The sequence below is a fragment of the Pyxicephalus adspersus genome, chromosome 6, assembly GCF_032062135.1.
Source record: "Pyxicephalus adspersus chromosome 6, UCB_Pads_2.0, whole genome shotgun sequence".
NCBI classification, from domain to species: Eukaryota; Metazoa; Chordata; class Amphibia; order Anura; family Pyxicephalidae; genus Pyxicephalus; species Pyxicephalus adspersus.
The window spans coordinates 55,074,646-55,096,451 of NC_092863.1; the positions used below are offsets into that span (position 1 = coordinate 55,074,646).

At 36.7% G+C, this 21,806-nt stretch overlaps 1 protein-coding gene across 6 annotated transcripts in view; it reads left to right on the forward strand.

The window, feature by feature from the left end:
* The window catches only part of CUX2 (cut like homeobox 2), a 202,307-nt gene that overhangs the window by 149,914 nt on the left and 30,587 nt on the right, over positions 1-21,806 (forward strand). For all 6 annotated transcript variants that reach the window (XM_072415859.1, XM_072415858.1, XM_072415862.1 and 3 more), the window contains exons 7-8: positions 14,012-14,088; positions 14,872-14,938. In XM_072415859.1, the coding sequence (XP_072271960.1) occupies positions 14,012-14,088; positions 14,872-14,938 (144 nt within the window). The remainder of the gene's footprint in view (positions 1-14,011; positions 14,089-14,871; positions 14,939-21,806) is intronic.

Here is a 21,806-nt window from a genome sequence, read left to right on the forward strand (position 1 = left end):
TCCATAAGTGAACCTATTGTTTTTTTTTTTCTTTCTTCATTTCAATAAATTTTAATTTTACATTTTGTGAAAAAATAGGTACAGAAGAAAGAAACAAACGTTTTTTAGGACTTAAAAGTATAAAGACTTATAATTAGGTACACAAACAGGAAAAATACAGTAAGAAAACCACTTCCCCTCACTCTCCCCAGGCATTCCATTGGGGGAGGTACAAAAAGTATTGAGATTTGCAGTAGTACTCCAGAACCGTTCAAGGTGGAATGGAGAACATACTCTCTTTACCGGTAACTTTCACTACCTTAGAGGAACAAAACTGAAAAGTACCAAAATAAAAATACACTTACCTTTTTTTTTTAAAAAAAAAAGGGTGTTGCACTTAAAAAGAACAAACAACAGAATTCTGTCTACCCTTTTATGTTGTCTACCCTTTTATGTAAAGTGAAATTTCTGAGTTTAGGCACGCTTTAACATTTACTCGACCACCTTCTTTACCAATTTTCTGGTGTAGGCCACTCCATGTTTTCTCTGCTCTACCTATAATAATAAAGTATAGATGGGATACTTTTTTAACTCCTCTTACATCGTGATTCTGCATTACTGCACTTACTGCTTTACTGAAAATGTCTGCTGATGTTGACATTAATTAATGTTATTATCTGTAGCCACAAGTAATATTATCTTTGTGTTCAATACAGTTCTGCTGACACCTTGGTATGTTTATATACCAGCCTCAAACCAAGCTTTGCACAGAGATTAACATTTACTTAATATAAACAGTCTGTTTTTTTCCTATATTTGCATATATAGGTCAGTTTAGCTCTAACTAAAGCACATATTCCTCCTGTCTGGCATTGTTGTTCTCTCGTAGGATAAATAGATGGTGTTACTTCCAAACATAGACAAAGTTGCTATACATGGGTAAATCTTTCAATTAGTGTGTCAGAATCTTGATATCTGTTCCAGCCATGAGAAGGTAGGTACTTTAGGCTGTGGAGGTGGTTTACATTTATTTGTTACTGTAAAAAGGATACCTATAGTCCAATGTCATAAGCCAAAATGATACTGTCCAGGACCATTGCCTGCAGCAAAAGATGTGGAAAAAAGATGTCTTTATTTCTGTTGTTGCAATGCTATTTAAATATTATTAAACTGTTGTATTGTCTTTATAAAATATTCTACTTGTGTGTTTAGCTTTTTACTGTTTTCAAAATTGCATTATGGTTTTATACATGTTAAGTAACTAAAATGTTTGTCTTTCAGAGAAGTTACTTCTAGCATGCTGATAACAAAGGATGTTCTGAAAGAACACTTTCTCACATAATTTTAGCTAGTAATCTAAAATGTAAGATAAAAAAGTTACTAACAATTGACACTGTAGTCCCTATTTAATGTACAGCGCAGCGTAATATGTTGGCGCTATATAAATCTTGTTTATTATTTACGATAATAATATTAATAATATTAGTAGTACCATGAAGTAGGCTAATTTACAAGAATATACCAAACAGGGAATTAAAATGATCATTTTCTTTGATTTCTTAAATTTAGGATAACCGGACCTGGTAAAGAAAAATGTTACTTCCTAAATAATTTGCAGTGTACAAAATCCCCAATATCACGTGATCAGGCCTTTGTATATTCCAAAAACTGGGTTTGCTTTATGGGCACCATAATCATTGTATCTTTTGTTATAAGCACTGCTTACTCTCTTTTCCACCCCATCTGATGTCAGTAATTGGCATACTATCTGCTGGTCCCCCTTGCCAATAGAACTTGGCAGTTCAACCCCAAAATATTTACCTGTAACCATAAGAGAGTCTGAAGTCTGAGCTCCCTAACCTTTAATTCTACCTGTGAGCTATGGCTTAGGTCAGGCTCTTTGAGTGACAGAGAGACTTTTTTGTTCTCTCTGCATGTGCAGCCAGTCAAAAACCTGTGTCTCACACAGAACCAACTCTTGGCTGTGGCTGATGTGGTAGTGAGGCATTGACTGATTGGGCATTAGGGACTCCCATCCTGGAATATTGTGGAGAAAGACTGTTAATTGCTACTGGCAGGAACATGAAGTAAAGGCAGAGTATATGTATAAATATATTTGTGACCCTATGTAATAGACATTTGTTTGTCCAAGATTTTTCTTTGGAGTATATTGATTATTACTTTTTTATTAAATATTATATAAATAATAATAATTATATAAATATTGGAGAAATAAGCTTTTGGTAAAATGCATTGCAGTTTTAGGATAAGATCACAGAATTAATAAAACAATACATCTAAGACAAGATGAGTCCACCAATTGCAGTGTTTTGTACCAATTTGTCAGCAGCCACAGAAGAATTGAGGGAATGCTTTTGATGTATATGGGGCTATTTCCATATGTGCCATATACTGTATACATGTACAACAAATCAAGCTCCCCAGCCATAAATATTAAACCTATAAAGTACAAATGTATATAGTATAATGGGCCTGATTTGTTAAAGCTCTCCAAGGCTGGAGAGGATTCATTTTCATCAGTGACGCTCTGTGATTAAGCAAACCTGGAATGGATTTCTTTAAAGTAATTTGGTAGCAAATGTTTTGAATCTTGGACCTGATAAATTCCAGGTTTGCTGGATCACCCAGCTCCACTGATGAAAATGAATCCTATCCAGCCTTGGAGAGATTTAATAAATCAGGCCCAATACATTAACAACATCTAAGCCTAGCCTTAAAAGAATATATATTGTTTTGTTGCTTATGTGGGGCTTGAATATGTCTCCCAAGTGTTTCGCAGTGTGTAAATCACTTCTTCATCAGGAGGAAATAGTACATCTAAATACAATTGATGTACCATTTACTCCTGAGATTTTTGATACATTATGTAATATTTGTGTTGTGTTTTAATATTTTGTGTATGTTTAACAATCAGTCCGATCAGTGGACCTTTATTTTAATACAGGTAAATAAAATTATATATTTTTTTCTGTTTTATTATTTATGAGAAATTGTGCCAACTAAACATCCCAATTTAGATGATTCAGTTGTTTCTAATCATTACACTTGGATATTGATATCATGTAGGACAGTGGTCGCCAACCTTTTCGGACCTTTGGACCACTAAATGCACTGACTCCAAGCCGCGCATGCCTGGGGAGCCCTGTGTCACTCAAAGGGGAAGAAACTTCCCCCAGATAATGTCATAATGCCAGAACCTGTCCACTCTCCGATTGCAGGTCTGCTCACCGCCCTGAGCCTACAATTTATACAGTAGACATGGTCCGTGGCTCTGGCCGGTGCGCCCGCTCCCCAAGTGCGGTCCTTCTTCTGATCCTGCTGGTGGGTGCACCGGCCAGAGCCGCGGACCACGAAAATCTTCTCGCAGATCACTGGTTGGTGACCGCTGATGTATGGGATTGGCTATTATATTAACATATATCACTGACCCCAATTGTTTTAAATATAAACCCTAGCTGAATGACATTTAGTTTGCTACAACATTGTGTATGTTAAACATTTGCCTTTTTTTATAAAAATACTTGTTTAGTTTGTATCCTTTTTTTTCATCCCACTGCTACTCATCTCATAAAGCTCCATTGCAGCCACTTTTTGCCTACATGCATGTACTCCAGCAATAGCAATTTTCCATTGTACATGAGGAAAAGAAGGGTGTGTTGTGATCTCTTAGAGAAGTAGATGGTTTTAGTCATGACTTAAGTGGTATAGAAGAAAAGATTGACCTTCACATGTGGAGAGCCAGCTTTGTGCTCCAGTAAGGAATGGGTGTGCAAGAAGCATGTCAAAAGAAAGTACAAAATTTAGACTTATATGACATAAAAACCCAACAGGTCTCTGGAGGTTTAAAGGGTCCCCTTCATCAGGGTTGGTAATGCTGAACAAAGTGTATACTGGACCAAAATAACTAAGAGAGGGGTGATTAGTAGGAAGTTCACTTCAGATCCTTGATACATGTTGGCTTTTTATTACATAAGATTCTAAATCTAGACTTTATACTTTTTATGTTTTCCTTGTACAACCAGTGATGTTTTATAGGGCAGGTTTCCTGATCGTGACAGTAGGGAACTACACCTGAAGAATTTGTGTTATAACTGCCACTTGTAGTCTTCCTCAAAAGCCCAAATATAGGTTATCAACACAGGAGCAAAAATTATACAGTATTAGAGTGATGTACATTTAACAGGAAGTGTCTGAATAAGGACCTTCACAACAGAATCACCGGGTATTATTTTAAATCAATGTTTCAGTTATTCTGACATTTAAATTATATGAATATGTTTAATGTACAGTGCTGCGTAATATGTTGGCGCTATATAAATCCTGTTTATTAATAATAATAATAACAATAATAATATGTTATTACTTAAGCAAACAGGATGGCAATGCAGAAGATTCTCTGAATTGTGATATATGCCTGGAGCTGCAATCATACTGTACCATTTGTTAGGCTCCAGGACTATTCCTCGCCAACAAATGTCCCAGTTATTAAAATAACAACAACATTAAATACTTTATACTCTATTTAATTAAAAAAATATAGTACATATACAGGATGCCCTTAGCAGTTCAGTTATGCTTTTTGTGGGTATGTTTCTCAGAAGAAAATGTTCTTTGGATAACAGTTTAGTAAGGGTGGATTAAAGGTTAGTCTTTTATTATTTTTTGAGTCTGGAAAGTAAGCAGGATGTTAAGGCTTAGACTCACCAAACATTGTGGGAACAATTTTACCAACCCCTACTTACTGATGTTACTGCTGTATTTCACAAAGCATTTTGTAGCCCTCTGGTCTGTAAAATATTGTGAATAGAAGTTTCATTTGTATTTTTTTCCCATTAGTCATTGTATTGTAAGTTGATCTTTTAACATTAAAAAACTGTTTTTGTTGTAGTTTTTTAAGAGAAGGGTTAAGACTTTTGTCAGATTTTAGGTAGAGAAACATTTTGTGTAATAATGTAATTGCTAGCTGTGTCATCAAAGAACAGTTTTCCCCTGTTATTAGATTTGCAAGTAGTACAGAATCATATTCATATCTGGAAACTTTTTTTAAAAAAAGCTAAAATTGAGGTTTTCTTTGCATTCCACAACAACATTTTGGGGCATGGCCTAGTTAACGTGGGGCATAGACAAATTGAGAAATGAGGTTTGCCAATAGCTCAGTCAGCCTTGTTAAGATTATGGCTGTCCATCTGCAGAGGAATTGGTAGGCACGTAGGCCATCTGTTTTGTTAAGTAAAGATACAAGAATATTCTATAACCCGCTAGCTTGTCAGTCCTACACTGTCTTTTACTTACTAAAACAAATTAGTGTGCAGATTTGGGGGGGTTTATTTATAAAGCAGTAAATCCTACATTCACTAGTGGAGACATTTACAGGTCCATGTGTTTCATTGGCAAAAATTATTCTCCACCAGGGAATGACTCTGTCACAGTCAGATTCATTGCTTTTTAAATTGACCCCTTTGTATGACTTGCCACATATGATTGAGCTTTGTGGTAAGTAAGCCCGAACATAATGACCAAAATGTTACTGCTTAGTTACAGTATTTTTTGATTTTACCATCTAGTTATAAATTATCATGGACATGCAGGCACAACCACAATGAGCAGTTCTTTTACCAAGAACAAGTTTGTGGTTTGCTATTGCTCAATTGTATGCTATGCTGCTATAATGTGTACATGTTTCTGTGGTTAACAAAAAGAACAATATAATTTATACTGGAAAAAATAATAATCACATTTTTTCTATATTTTTATGTAAATGTGAAGCAATACATTACATAATGCATGAATAAACGTATGCAACATTTGCCAATACCTCTTTACATGCATGTATGAGAACTGAAGTAACATCAGTTGAAACTGTATGATACAATACTTGTTTCAGTTGGTAGATATGAATGTCTGCAGAGTATGAATAATAATAAACCTAGTTATAAATAAATGTGTGCATAAATAAGGAATGCCGGGGCAACAAAAATGAAAACACCAGACAAATCAGTCCACTTGTACTATAGCATACGCGTATGTTTCTCTCAACTAACCTAGCCGCCCGAAGCTGAACGATTGCTTGATGTAAGCCACGTGCTGTTTTTGAAGGGTTGTAAATGTATCCTGGTATAAGCTGAGGACAGACAACTCACACTATCCCTTTTCTAGAATTCATTGAATTTTGTATTCCTACTATACATTACTAAAATACTCAATACATTACAGTTCATGTATAAAAAAGGCAAAAAACAAGTTTAATAATAATAATTCAGTGACAAGTAAATATACCATACCAATATACATTGCTTTACAGATGTACCTTTGGTATTACTTAAAGAGGAACTAAACTCAAAATCCCCCTAAACACAAAAAAACCCACTTACCTTCAATTCCGCAGGGCGGTCCAGTCCGATCCATCCGGGGGTCTCCTCCATCGGGTCCTGTGTCGTCCCGTCATCTGTCTTCAGGACGGCGCTCTGGGGGCCACCATCCTCGCATTTTCTTCCTGGTTTTTCTTGCTACGTCACCCGACCCAGGCGCGAGATCGGGTGACGTAGGTTGAAAAAACTTTTTTCCCTTTTCACGCGCATGCGCACAAGCGGGGCACAATAGCCTCCCGGAATGCATGACGTAGATATCACGGGCTGCTTTGCGCTCCCAATAATTCTTGATCGCTTAGGCAATGAGGGGGGGTTCTGCACCTTTTTTTTTTTTTTTTTTTTTTAAAAGGGTGCCATTGGCATCTAAACAATGCCATTCTTTTGTCATTTTTTAGACATTAATTTATTTTTTCACAATCCATTAACATACCAAAGCTTTAAATAATGTTAATAAAATTAGAAGCACTTGCATTAATTAAAAGGAAAAAAAATAGTGAACGTTAATATGTAGAGAAATAAAAAAAAAAATCTATAGCTGCTGTATTTTTACAGCAACTCTCGTCTGCCATTGTGACCGCTATGAATTCCCGTCAAGCTTTTTCGTAGCTTAAAGTAAGTCAAGTTTTTTCTTACCGTAAAGTAAGTATTAATATCTGATCCAATTTGGGATATCTCAGCTCCTTTCCATTCCCTACATTAGCAGGGCAAGATAAAGTTTAGCACTTGCCAATGATAAAGAAAACCACAGACAGTAATAAAAAACTTGTGATTCTAACCCTTCTTCAATTTCCTGAAATTACTGTTTGGGTAAGCAAATGCCCCTCTGTAAGGTGGTAAGGTTTTATTGCAGTCTCCTGTTCCTTAGCAGAGCTTTACAGTGGTCCACTGGCCACTGTTCCATTGGCCCAAGTGGTCAGCACCATGTTTTACACTGATAAAGTAAATCAAGCTGCTACATGGTAACAGTTGCGTAGCTAATTTGCAGCCCCTTTTTATTCAATTGTGATACATTTGAATTCAATTTTACACCATTAACCCCTATGGAAGACACACGTGCTGGAATGCACTACAAATTCTGTTTGATTTTTTTTTTTAGAATGTATTGTCTTCAGATATTTTAGTTATACGTTATTTATTATAGATGTATATTATAATATCTAAGACATATCTTATTGATGTATGGTAATCTTTAAAGTATTCTTGTTATAGACTATAGGTTGTTATTAGCTATGGGATCAACCTGTTTTTCTCATTACATATGAAGACTTTGCATTTGTACATTTGTACCCACAGGGTTTCCTTTGTGTACATTTAGAAATAAACCCCAAATTGTTTTTCAGGGACATAATAGGCAGTCTTATTTTTTTCAATGTTTTAACACAAAGTTGGCACAGGCAGGGACCCAGGGTAGCTATTACGTATTTCAGTTGCCATTGCAGTAGGTATTTTGGCTGAAATACGAGTTTTGGGGACCTCTACTGCAATTATATCTTTCATGTGCTAAGACAATATTTTAGATTTATTTGTCCATTATTTTATTTAAGTTGATTCTTTATATTGTTCATCGTGATGTGGTCTTTTAGGTGAACTTTAGGGAAAACGCCTTACAGATGATAATGAACAATGATAATGAATAATGAATTGGGCATGAACAATATATCTTTTCTCTCCAAATCTTCCCTGGCACCTTTTAATAAATCACTTTTTAATACTTAACACAACTAATAACTGGTTTGTGTGCTAGCTGAGAAGTGCAAACACAGTTTAAATGAAATACCTGAAGATGATTAATATAGAGACAACCAGGGAGGGGGGGTAGCTAGATTGTAAGCAAATAGAATAGGAGTTTATTAAAAATGTGTTTGAGTAAGGAGGAACTTCCAGAGCAAGAGTTGATTAACTACATCAACTTGATCACAGTTCCTGGAATTTGGCATTCTTAGATTGGATAGCCAAAACTTTATGCAAACTAATCAATAAATCCTGCTAGCTTTTTTTTCTAAACTGTAATTGTAATTCCTAATAATTTGGATATTAAAGTGGAATCCTGCCTATAAATAGTAGGGAAAAGCTATGACTTTTGTTTTTCTGTCATTGTCCATATTGAGAAGGAAAGACAGCTGTCATTGGAACAAAACATGAAGGAACATGAAGGAACATCTTAATATTGTCAGTTTCATGCAATTTCTTACGTTTGGAGATATTTACACTCATTTTCTTTGCTGTGTCTTTATAATAGGAAGTGAGAAGATGACAGAGGTTCTATCCTTCTAATCCTCTCCCACTCTATAAAAAAAAAACTAGAAACATTTCTGGAGTTACGATTTAAAAAATGAGTCTTTTGCTCAAATTTTAGATTTAATCCAATTTTCACTTTTTCCCCAATCTTATCAGTTAGGTGTATTACTATTACAGCTAATGCAACATGCAAAATTAAGTCAGTTGGCTGGATAAATAAGTATTGGACAGAAGAATGACTGATGGTTCAGAATGTAAAAACATGGGCTGGTTGTACTAAATGCATAGCATATTGGCAGATAACATGAACAGAAACATGTTCTGATCCATTTAACCAGTGACAAGCACACAGCATAGCATGTCAAAGCTCCTTAATGCTTATTCTGGGTTGTTAGGGTACCATTAAAGCCTGGCATTTAACTCAGACCTGAAGAAGGAATTCAGCAATGGCCAGCTACAAATTTCTCTCTGTAAGGGTTTCCTTGAAGGAGTTTTTTTTTATTTCAACAAAGAGGGATGAGTTGGTTAATGGTACTACATAATTGTTCCCTAAAAATTAATTTTGTTACCTGGATTGATTGGGATGAATAGTGACACCTACAATAATTCTACTTTAGCTGCCACAATCTTTTAAAAACAATATATTGTCTTGTTTTTACAAAAATTAGTGATCAATAGGAATTAGTGGGCTGACTTTACATTTAGGCAGCTTTAAATTAGAGACACACTTCCTATGTAAGAGTTAAAAAGAAAAGCTTTATATATGGGGTGGGAGTGGATATAGTTCCTCTGAGTAGGCCTTGCCTCCTATTGCCTTTCAAGGTAATCATAGCATATAGGCAATCACAAAAACATATGGGCAGTGAATGTGACTTTTACCAAACACTGCTTTAAAATGTGCCCCAGAATAAACATAAATTTCCATAAAGCTGCTTCTCTTCTCTTGATGCCTGCATCTTTACAGTTCTGAAAAGGGTGTTCAAGGCTGTAGTGGGAATGAAGGTGAAGTACCAGCTGCCTCTGGACCAAGGAACAGGGGAATTCTCCCTCTTTGTTACATTTCCACCCCTTCCCCAAACAAAATGTGCATTAGATGCTTAGGGCCTGATTTATCAAAACTTTGAGAAGACTGGAGAAGATAGACTTTCATGGGTGAACCTGGAGGAGCCAGCAAGCCTGAAATTAATTGCTAATAATTGGCAAATGTTTACAATCTTGGACTATATGCATTTCATGTTTGCTGGATCACCTGAATTCACTTATGAAAGTCTATCTTCCCTAGTCTTGGAGAGCTTTGACATATCAGGCTCTAAGTATACCGGAGGAAAAGTCAAATGGTATTTTTTAAGCTAATGTAGGTGGAAATTCTGCAGGTAGTGCTTGCCCATATGCTGCCTATATGGAAAAGAAATGCTCCATTCTGCGTGCAGCAGAATGATAATGCCATTACAGCTTGAACCCCAGTGTAAAGGTCCGCTAAAAGCAATTCTTGTAGCCTTTGACAATATATGGAGTTTGTGGTATTAGACATTAGATGCTTACTGCTATGTCAACAAGGCTGTAGTAAGGATCAGTGTCTGCTGAAACTGTAGTTTTTATGCACATTCTCTATGCTGTCACTGGCACATGACATTAAATATTTTACCACTTATGAACAATTATTATTATTGTGACATCTAATAATGTCTTTCACTTAATTGTATCCTGGTTCCTTGTACAATTACTGGGGTTAAGTATCACTTCACTGTCAGAGTTAAGGCATGCATGATTTACTTCTTGGAAGAACATCAATGTTTGACAATGGATCTTGCCAGGTGTGGCTCTTGTTAAGTGACAAACGTTATAATCAGTTTGCTCTTCTTCTTGGATGTGCGTCTACCTATTGCACTATGCACACTGTCGTTGTGGGACTAATTAACATTCTTCAGCACGTTTAGCTGGAAGGTAAGCATGTTCAGGACCCTAAAAGCATCTCCTACATTTGGTAATTCTATTTTTATGACTATATTGAATAACATCACCCTTACTGAATTCTGCAGAAAGTTTCCAAGCTACTCTTTTTCCTCTCTAGTTTAAATATGTGTTTTCTTGGGTGCAGGGGTAACGATTTATTGAGTATTCTTTCTTTTTGTGTTTTTTCTTTTACTGAATTTTAACACTGTGTTCTGTTACCTAAAATATATAAGGTGTTTTTACTTGCTGTGAAAAATTGTAAAATAGGAGACTAATGAGAGGCAGTTTTTGGGCACAAGAAAAGGTACATGATAAAGTTGGAAGGTCTTATATGGAGGCCCATAAGTGCTTTATAGGAGCGTTATTCATCTAGCAGGGCAGCAGATTAGAAAAACAGAGGACAGAAAAGTTGACTTCCCCTCTGGCAGGGTTGCGCTGATTGGAAACTCAACATAAGAACCAACACAGTGACTCTTTGGGGACTAAACTGTTGGACACCCATAAACAAATCAATGATCTTTATCAAAGCAAGGCGAAATCCCAACTCCTTCATTGCAGGAAGCACTATTATGAACACTCTGGTCACTGTGGGAAAATGTAAGCCAGAACAATCAAGCAAAAGCAGGCTAGGATGTTTATTTCTAGCATCAGGGATTCTGCCAAAAGATTGGTGTATGCTAACAGATAACGCAAGCTCTTTGCACACTTTTTACCACCCTTTATACAACCTTCCCCCAAAAGACGCAACAAATCAAAGTGATCCCAGGTTACCCCAAATTTTAGAGTACTTAGAAAAATCACAGCTCCCTAAGATCCCGGACGAAACCCGAGATCTATTGGATAAACTTATTACTTTAGAAGAGCTTCAGGCAGCTGTTTCTCAAGCAGCCTCTGGTAAAGCTCCAGGGCCAGATGGGTTCACTCTGACTTATTACAAAAAGTACTTCAATACCCTTGGCCCCCAACTGATCCATACCTTCAATGCTATCTCACAGGGTCACATGCCTACTCCTGATACCCTATCTGCGCATATCTCAGTGATTTTAAAGGCAGATAAATAAGGTCTTATGTGAGAAATATGTAGGCTGCCATTGATAAACTTTTTTTAAAAAAATTCTCATTCCTTGGCTGGCATGCTAAAGCATTGGATTTAACACTTTTTGATTCTTTGACCCAGAACAATAATGTTCTCTAATACAATACTTGTTCTGTAACTTAAAATTATTTCAAGCTGAATGCAAGAATAGCATTCACTTTTCTTTATTTGTACTGTTTCTTACCACCATTTAAAACAAAGCTTTTTTCCTGTCTACCTCTGTTATCAGCTAAAGCTCATTTTTATCATTCTGTGATGTCATCATTGGTGAACGAATATCTAACCTTTGACACTGAGGAGGGATCAATGTTGAAGAAATGTCTATTCTAATTTTTTCTAGCACTGCTGTAGCACACTACTGTTTCCATTACTCCCATTACACAAGTACAGTGGTACCTAGGTAAAAGTCTGATTTTGAATAAGTCCAACTTGGTATAAGTCCTGTTTGGACAGGAAAAATCTTTCTTGGCATTCATCATTTGCTTGGTATACAACCTTTGTGCTAGAACTTGTATGGGTCAAAATGAGTCATAACACCGCGCTCTACCCTTATTTACCTCCCTCGAGACAAAGCCAACGACTGCCCATGAGCGTCAGTACGCCAGTTACTACCATTCAGTGAACAATCCGCGCTATAACTCTCTGTGAATTACAGAACATCTCCTTCTCCCTTCTCAGCACCATCCTAGTAGGCACTCAACTCTTCTCAGCAAGGTAAAGTGAGGTTATATTTTCATTTATTTCATCAAATTGTTTTTGTATTTATGTATTTTAGTATTAAGCAGTGTTTAAATTATTTCATACAGCCCCATCAATTTTCCTTTTATTTCTTATGGGAAAAATTTGTTTGGTATAAGTTCTGTTTGGTATAAGTCCAAGGATCTGGAACGGATTAGGGATTTAAGGTACCAGTGTATTTTCAATATGTAACATTGTGGACAGATTAGAGGTTTCTACTTAGGCTAAAGAACAGTGCTGGACCACAGTTAGCCAAATTACTTTCTTATTCAAATAGTTAGTTCTCTAATAATCTCTCTGACCACTAGGGGTCACTGTAGCTCAAAACTAAGGTGGATTGTTTGATGGTAGAGGCCAGAATGTTCTGACTTATCTTATTTACCACACAAGGGGCTGTATTTATAAAACAGGGAATCGGACATTCCATCACACATGTAGAGAGGAAATATCACTGAAATAAGTAGAGCAGTGACAGTTATGAAATATTAGAAAATAACATTCTAGAAATCATTGTACAACATTTTTTATGTCTGGTAAATTTTACAGAAGTAACTGAAATCAAATATTTACCTTTCAGTAGTCCCAAGCTCCATCTGGCTGTTACAACTGCAACAAGTAGGGTCACGTACTTGTTATGAAAGGTTAAGATGTGCTCTCCGTCAAAGAGTAACCTTTAAATACAGGTAGTCCCCGAGTTAAGGACATCTGTCATATGGACGACTCCTAGATACAAATGGGGCTTCCCTGCTCCCTTGTGTGCAGGATGGAGACTTGGAGGGGGGGGAGGCAGTTTGCATAACTTGCAGAGGAAATCTTTTGCTAAACACAGCTGAGTATGTAGGAGATCAGAGCTGAGCTGATCTGTAGCATCTTTTAACTCTTTAATGACCAAGACAAACTTTGCAGTTGTTTCTTTTTGCATATCAAAGCACAGTGCGCTTGCTCCAGAAGTTAATAAATGTCTAGGCTCCATAACGTTTTTTTTTTTTTTTTTGCTTTGTTTGGGATTAGCTCACAGTGAGGATTTTATACAGTAACTGACAGCACTCTGCCTAATAATATGTTGAGACAAACATCTGTCCTAGTTGCATTTATAAAATATTGTACCTGTTCCGACTTACATACAAGTTCAATTTAAGAACAAGACTACAGTCCCTATCTCGTATATAATCCAGGGATTACATGTACAGCCAAATCAGTGGCTCTTAATTTTCTTAGTTTTCTTTTAAGTAATATGCTTTTAAGTATCTTACTTCTTGTTATAAAGTGACAACTCGCCATACTATATCGATAAGAGGAGCAGTGCTGTCAACTTTGAACAAGAAGTATATTAGGACTACCGAACATTCCCCTCTACTCATCTGCATAACGTAGGGGGTTCTGCAGTTTAAAGAGCTAACCATGGCAGGGCTAAAATGTTTTCTAGAGATAAGACTGCAAGAATTCACAGGATATTACAAGCTCATTGGGTCACCAGGTATTTTGTGGCATGTAGGAAACAGACAAAATAAAATGCTTAAAGTGATATATTTAACATAACCAAAATGACAAACATAGGACAAGGTCTTTGTTAGGGAATACCTTAAATGAGCTCAGCATTATTTTTTCATTTCTACAGAGGGTTACAGGAGGCACAGATTACTTTGGCAGTCAGACTCGGTGAAGCTGAGGAAAAGATCAAAGTTCTTCATTCAGGTAAATCCTATCTCTCTACAACTTGAAGTTTTTTATGGTATAGAATCTAGTATAACAATGCTATGAAAGGAGTTGTAAGAGTACACAGACATGTATTCTAAATGCAAACAAGACTTTCTAATATTCAAAGGTAAAAGTAGAAAAAAAAGGGTACACTTCAAACCATACATAGAATTGGAGAACATTATGCCCCTGTTTGACACCTGAAGTGACTATTTGTTTAACACCTCCCTCCTAAATGCCACTATTATTTTCAGAAATAAGCGTAGGAATAAATAAATGTGCATATTCACCAGAAAGTAAACAGACAGTCTGTATCTAAAAGTTGTACATACTATCATTGCATTTAAAATTAAATAGAAGTGTTTAATAGCATGGTTTTATAGTGACAAGTCTTAAGGGGGTTAAACTTTTGCAATGTGGAGTAGATGAGAATAGTAAAGAATGTATCCTTGACAATACATAGGAAAACAAATTCAATCCTGAAAACAAAAAGCCTTTAAACAGGCAATCATATATAATATGTAGACAGCCAATTATCAATAGTAAAAATATTAGGGCAACAAACTGGCAAAACTGACAAATGGTGGGCAAAAAACAGTCAATAGTAACAACAAAAAGCCATCAAATTGGCAATCCTGAAAAAAATGTGGACAACAAATAAGCAGTTATGATTTATTTTAATGGCTTCTGAAACAGATGCTTTAAGGGTATTGCTTAATTTCTTCTCTAATGGTAAGAAAATTGCATTTTGGCCCAATGTTTTCTCCTCTTGTTGTACAGCACTGAAAACAACTCAAAGGGAGCTTCTGGACCTACGGTGTCAGTATGATAAGGAGACAGCATCTAAGTAAGTTTTTTATTGTTTTTCTATTTTGTGTTGTGTTTTCTGTTTATTATCAACTTTAATAAGCCCCTTTCACAGAATGGTGTATTCTTTAAAGAGAGGCAGGTGGACAAGTGATAGAAATGACCTGGTTCAATTATACTCTATAAATCTTACCTAGTTAAAGGTCAGTAGTGCTTACCTGGTATTTTTTTTTACTGATGTTGATGAGAATAAGATTGGAGGGATGATGTCAGCAGTTTGTGGCACACATTTATGCTGATCCTGAAATGCTCGATTCAAATCATTAAAATATGTCCAAGTATGACAGGTATGCACTGCATACATGTCCAGGTATAGGATATAAACTGAAATTTCATTGTCCGCCATATCCTGTGTTTAATCTGTACTATCATTTTATGTGTTTCAGAATAGCTGAAGATACTTTAGCTGTCGATGTCTCAGAAACTCTTGCAAAACACTAAATAGGACTGTAAGCCTACAGCATTTAGGAGATATAGGAGGGGTTTTGCACAAGCTAAATGGGCAACCAATCTACTGCCTCCCAAGATCTTCTGGTGGAGGTTGGAATTGGCTTCAGCAGCAAAGTAAAGAGACAAGGCTGCAGTATGCAGAGGGGGAAGGGGGGAAACCACATTGATCTCTTTATTAAATGCGCATTTTGCATTAGGCTTTTTTTTTTTTTTGAAGCCTGCAAAGATATCAGCAAGTGAAGATTTTCCACTGAAAGGCATCAATCCTATAAAATTAAACTTTAGGCAGATCTAAAAAACACTATTTAATGCAGCTTTGTTATAAGTAAAAAGCATTACTATGTTGTTTATGCAACTAATGTAGTTATTGATATTTGTCTTGATATTAGCTTTTTGTAAAGTACTGTGAGACAATTAGGCTCTTCTGCATGAACAAATTCTGACAAAGAACATGTTGGAAGGAGGAGACGGATGACTGTATTTGTCTGCTGCTGTTCCACAAACACACAGAGGCTGGATTGCTAAACTGTAGTAGTGAAAAGTGCTGAAAATCTTTGCACTGCTGATTGCATAAAAAAAACTGTCAGGAATTTAAAGCTGATGTTTATCACAAACTTTAAACTGTCAGATCAACAAAGTGTATTGAGTGGGATAGGCAGAGAGAATTATCAACCCCAGAGAATTATGATCATCTTGGTTCAAAATCTTGAATGTGGACAGTGGTCTCCCAACACCAGGGCTGGACATAGGGAGGTACAAAGTGTGCCACTACACAAGGGCCCTGGACCCTCCTCAACCGACAGGGGCCCCAAATCAATTAGGCAGGGTGCCTCCAAGTCAGTTCTGCACAGTGCCACTGTTGGCTTCATCCACCACTGCCCAACACCATTTAGCAATTCCTTATGGTAGATTAATAAATGACTGGCCACAGATGACTGCTGTCTTATGCTACTAAGGAGGATGCAGCAGGGTGCCTCCAGCTTTGTCCTCCCAACTCTAAAAAACTGAACAATGCTATGTGTACAGCAGTTTTTCATTCTAATTTCACTGCAAATGTTTGTGAAGGATTATTTACAACTGGAAATTTCCAAAATTTCAGTGTGTGTACATCATAACTTTTCATGTGCCCAGGACATTTTGTGACATAATTTGACATTTGTTAGTAACAACTCACTTATTTGCTGTTTTCAAAATGTGTATTCAAAATTTTACTAGGCAAAAGTTAACTATACATTTGAATATGGTGAATGCACCACATGCGGAAATAATGAAAAGTCTCTGGTTCTACCAAACTCCACATTTTGTCCTTTAGTATTTTCTGCCTCTAATTCCTATTTTTTTATCTTTTCTGTGCTGTGAATACTAATAGCTGAATAAACCCCACTGATGTTAATCACACTGTCAATTTCAAGTGTAAAAAGATATGTGTAGAGTACTTGCTTCTAAAAACAATCCCTGGGTTGATTAGGCCGTGAAGCAGGGAATCCTATAAGATCAAGCTGTGATGTGGTGCTGGCATGTCTCCTAGCGTCTGTGTCTAGGAACCTGGCAGCCGTGTCTGTCTGAATGGAATTCTGACATGGCCAATGATTCAGTCTGTCTTACTGTCCAAAGGAGCCAGACCCAGGGTCACTTGGATTCACATTAGACCTAATAATGTTTGATAGATTGTTCCCTCAGCAGTTACACACAGTATGGCTCTGGCGGCTCACAGTAATGCTGCTGAAATAGTAATAAATATTAGTCATTTCTGTAATGGGAAGATCGAAGAGATGTTTTACCTACATTCTGAATTTACACATTAAATGGTTATTGTTAATGTTATCAGCTGTCTGCAGCTAGAAGCTAAAGAAAGCATTGGTAAGTGTTCATACTTTAATAAATCATTTTTGTAGTTTGCATGGCTTCCCTTTTATTACCCCCTGTAAGGGAAGCCGGCTTCGGATTGCTGACTCAGACCAATGGCCCCCAAGGCATTGTTGGCCTCTTTATGTGAGGCTGGGATATAAGCAAAGGATTCTGGGAATGTAGAGCTGTAACCTTTAAAGGGAATATGTGCTGTTTGGTCAGAATTACAGCTTGAGTTAGTAAATTGGCAAGTAAGTCATACTTTTTACACCTACACAGCAGTTTCACCCAATTGAACTGGTACCTTCTAAAGTAACCTCTAGGTGTAGAATAATCCTTGTGCAAATAAAATATTTATGTCAAACAGAATGGGCCACACACTATAGGACCATGACCTAATTTATTTAAAATATTTTTATATCTTTACTAGAAAGTTATTGGACGTATTGGCATCTATAAAACAGTTTATTTCTATAAATATTTTACTGCTTCTCCTCTTTATTGTCACAAACTCATTAATAGAAACTGGGGCTATAGTGAAAAATGCATACACCTAAAGGGGAAGTCCAAACAAACAACTATGTACAAAACTGAAACCGAGGACCCCCTACCCCCTAATAGGTAGTGTTACCCCGTTTGGCTGAAATAACTGCAGTGAGACACTTCTTGTAACCATCTACCAGTCTCTGACATCGGTCTGAGGAAAGTTTGCTCTACTCCCTAATGCAGAATTCAGCTGTGAGTCATTGTCATGTTGCAGGGTCCAGTTCCGTGTCAGCTTGAATTTTCCTACAGATGGTCCCACATGTTTCTCAAGCACTCTCTGATACACTGTAGGATTCATGGTGGACTCTATAAAAGGGAGCTGGCCAGGTCCTGCTGCAGCAAAGCTTAACCAAACCATGACACTTCCTCGTCCCTGCTTCAGAGTTGGTATGAAGTTCTTTTCCTGAAATGCTGTATTTGGTTTACACCACACATGTCCTCTGTTCTGGTGTCCAAATAAATAAACTTTAGACTCCACTCCAAAGAACATTATTTCACAAGTTTTTCTCTCTGGCAAACTTTAGTCTTGCCTTGATGTTTCTGCTAGAAAGCAAACGTTTCCTCCTTGAACAACAGAAATAGCATTTTTGTAGAATTTCATTGTACAGCAAATTTTTAAAAGTCTTTACTTCAGTTTTATTTGTTTAGTTATATTATGCAGCAGTGTTAAAATTGAGAATAAAAATTGGTATGTCCAAGAATGTTACAAAAACACACAGGCTTTCATAGGGTGTCCTAATTTTTTTCACATGACTCTGTCCACCCAGTTATGAGGTGTGCACAACCTTTTCACACAGTTCAGCCAATAGGGTAAGCTGACTTTTCACCACTGCAGTTAAGGAATACAGCCTGGTCATCTTCTGTTCCCACCCTGTGATTGAACAAAACCAGCAGCAGGCTGACCCCCAAGAACTGCCCCTCCCTCTCCAAGTTTAAGTACAGTGGTAGAGGGGACTTTAGAGGTCTCAAATCAAGGCAAACTCAGATATTCATATTGGTTATATTCAAAAATCAATTTTAAAATTGTTTTTCTTAAATGCATAGCTGCATTAATTAGTGTTTAGTTTATGTCTTCCTGAAGATCAGCTTTGGGTTGATGTTGGAGAAAGACATCTCAAAGATCAAAGATCCAAAGATTTTTAATTTAGGCAGCCTAAATTTTATGGATATCTCAACCTTAACTGTACTAAGCCCCAATTTCTTAAATTATGGGAGTGTTTGGTATGCACACATTAAGCCATATTTTATTAATATTTATTATTAATTGGTGTAAGAACCTATCTGCACCCCTTCACATGAGCCTAACTTTCAGGAAGTGCAACTTTGTATCATGGTTTTCATCTAATAGGGTCAACTGAGCCAAGATTCAGGTTTTCAACTTAGGAAGCTGGTTTAAAAAAAAAAAAAAAACAAAACATTTTAATAGGCAAGCATCTGAAGGTGTCTACTACATGTTTTTAGTATTCAGTACTGTAATATGTGCTTCATTTCGACTTTAGATGCTTTTTAAATTATATATTAAAAATATATCTAATTTGAAAAAAAAATCAGGTTTTTAGAGCTTGAAGGACTTGGTTGCCCTGATTTATTAAAGCTCTCCAAGGCTGGAGAGAATACACTTTCACCAGTGAAGCTGGGTGATCCAACAAACCTGGAATGGATCTGGTCCAGGATTCAAGCATTTGTTAGCAAAAAGAAAATAACATTGAAGAAATCCATTCCAGGTTTGCTTGATCACCTAGCTTCACTGGTGAAAGTGTATTCTCTCCGGCCTTAGAGAGTTTTAATAAATCAAGCCCCGAGTGTTGATGTGACAGATAATTATGGCGCACCTATCACTGTGTTGCATGGCACTGCAGACCAAACAAGGTATGAAGACACTTCCATATGGTAACTGTAGACTGAATTACATGCTCCAGTACCCCTGGTCCCATACATATCTGAGTTTTGACCCAATCAGAATTTTACTGGACCTATTTCCTGACAGTTTTGAAGATCTGTCGCAGCTGTGCAGTGCAGGTGAAACGGTGGCCTAATATGCCTCTAACATGCAGACACAGCTGTTGCTTTGGGAGGATCGTATTAAAACAACGTCTTGACTTCATTAAATGTACATTTGCTGGTTGTTATTTTAATTGGTGTGGTGCCATCCATTTTTATGAGTTTGGAACATCCTCTGGACCCCTTTGGCTCTATCAAGTATTGGAGGCTGCCAAATCTCACAGCTGTTGGTGTGGTTTGCCAGTCTTACTAACACATGGCAGCACATTTCCTCCACACATTATGCAACATGGAGAGAACACTTAATCTTATTACACCAAAACAGATGTTCTTTGATAATCCGATAGGTTTTCCTACCTAGATGTGCTGTAAATAATTTTCTCTTTGATGGTGATTTAAAGAAATATGTGTACTCAGTATGAGTTTATTCTGTACTGTCACGTTTTAACCTCCTGGCTTCCAGAGCAAAGTTTGTTCTTTACGATATTTTTCCCTTAGTATTTTTGACTGCAGGGAATAAGGGTATAATTAATTGTCTTTTGTTATGCCATCTCCCTAAAGTGTATTGTTTTAGTAGGTTTTGCTGACATGATATGATGTTGAAATTTTAAGTCATGACAGAGAGGGATTTTATAAGCCAAATGCAATGTCAGATGAATACCTGCTGTGTCCTAGGACCTGCAGTGCTTAATGCTGTAATTTAGCATTATGGCATCATCACTTCTCTCTCATAACCTTGTTCTATTTTTGTTTGTTAATGAGAAAAATTAGGGTTTTTCTCACACAATTTTTGCATTCAGGAAGGATTCTGTGATCTGTATAATTATGACGACAAGGCAAGGTTCAATGAAGGCTTCATCTTAAATAGGAGTAACATTTGGAAGTGCCCAGTATCAATCAATTTCTTTGGAACTGGGGCTGCCACGACCCTGATATCCCCAAAGGATGCAATTCTGAACCTACTTACAGAAATCTAATTACTTCAGTTTTTTTATTAGCTAGAAAATGCTTTCAGGTAAAATGCAGAGTGAGGCATCTGTAGGCAAAGTTGCTGTTGCTAAGGAGGAGATGTGGCATTTAAGCTTACAACATTACTACATCACAACCATTTGTCTAGCGTGACAGTTATCTAGCATGTGTAAACTTTGGAAAACATTCATTTTGCAAGAGTTAAACCCTTTTCTAGTTGGTGTGCTTCACTGTCCAATAGCAAAATTAGGTAGGCTATATACATATATTCCTTGTGAAAATGATAGTTGCCTGCTAAAGGAATTTGTCATTAAGGTTGCTGTTAGTGACTTCACTACTGAAAATGCTAATTACCTGGCATGTTGGGTAGCTGCCTAAAGTGACCAAAGCCAGATATTATCATGATTGCCAGTCAAGTAGAATTTTTAGGTAAAGGTTAGCGATGGCATGCCTCTTATTTCTGTCATGTAAGATTAACTTTAATATTTTGTGCCTCATCTGCTTTTGATAAGTATGCAGAAAAAAAATTCTGACTTTACTTGCTGTATATATGTTTCAGATCAGTGAAGCAATATGTTATAGAGTCAGGGCAAGCCAGGAACATAGCATTGTCATAAGTATGTCCATTCTGGCAGCTCTCATATTTCTTTTAATGCAGGAGCATCTATCATGAGAGAGAAGAGAGAAATGTGGACTACTTTTAAAGACTTCACTAATAGTAGATTGTTTTGATGCAAGTTTCTGCTGGAGTAACTAGAATAAGTTTGCTTTTTTTTGCATTAAATGGACACATTGATTTGTTTACTGATGGAATCGGTGGATCTGCTGCTGTCTGATTAAAAAAAAAAAGATTGGCTGTTGGATTTAGTAGATTGATTCCTTCAATTGATTTATTGAGCTGATCTATTGAATGAATCAATCAATCAGTTTTATTAGATACATTGGTTTTCGCAAAAGATTGGCTGATTGATTCTGCAAACCCATCTGGATGATCAGTGCATGTAGAAGACCTCCTATTTATAATGTTGCTCCTA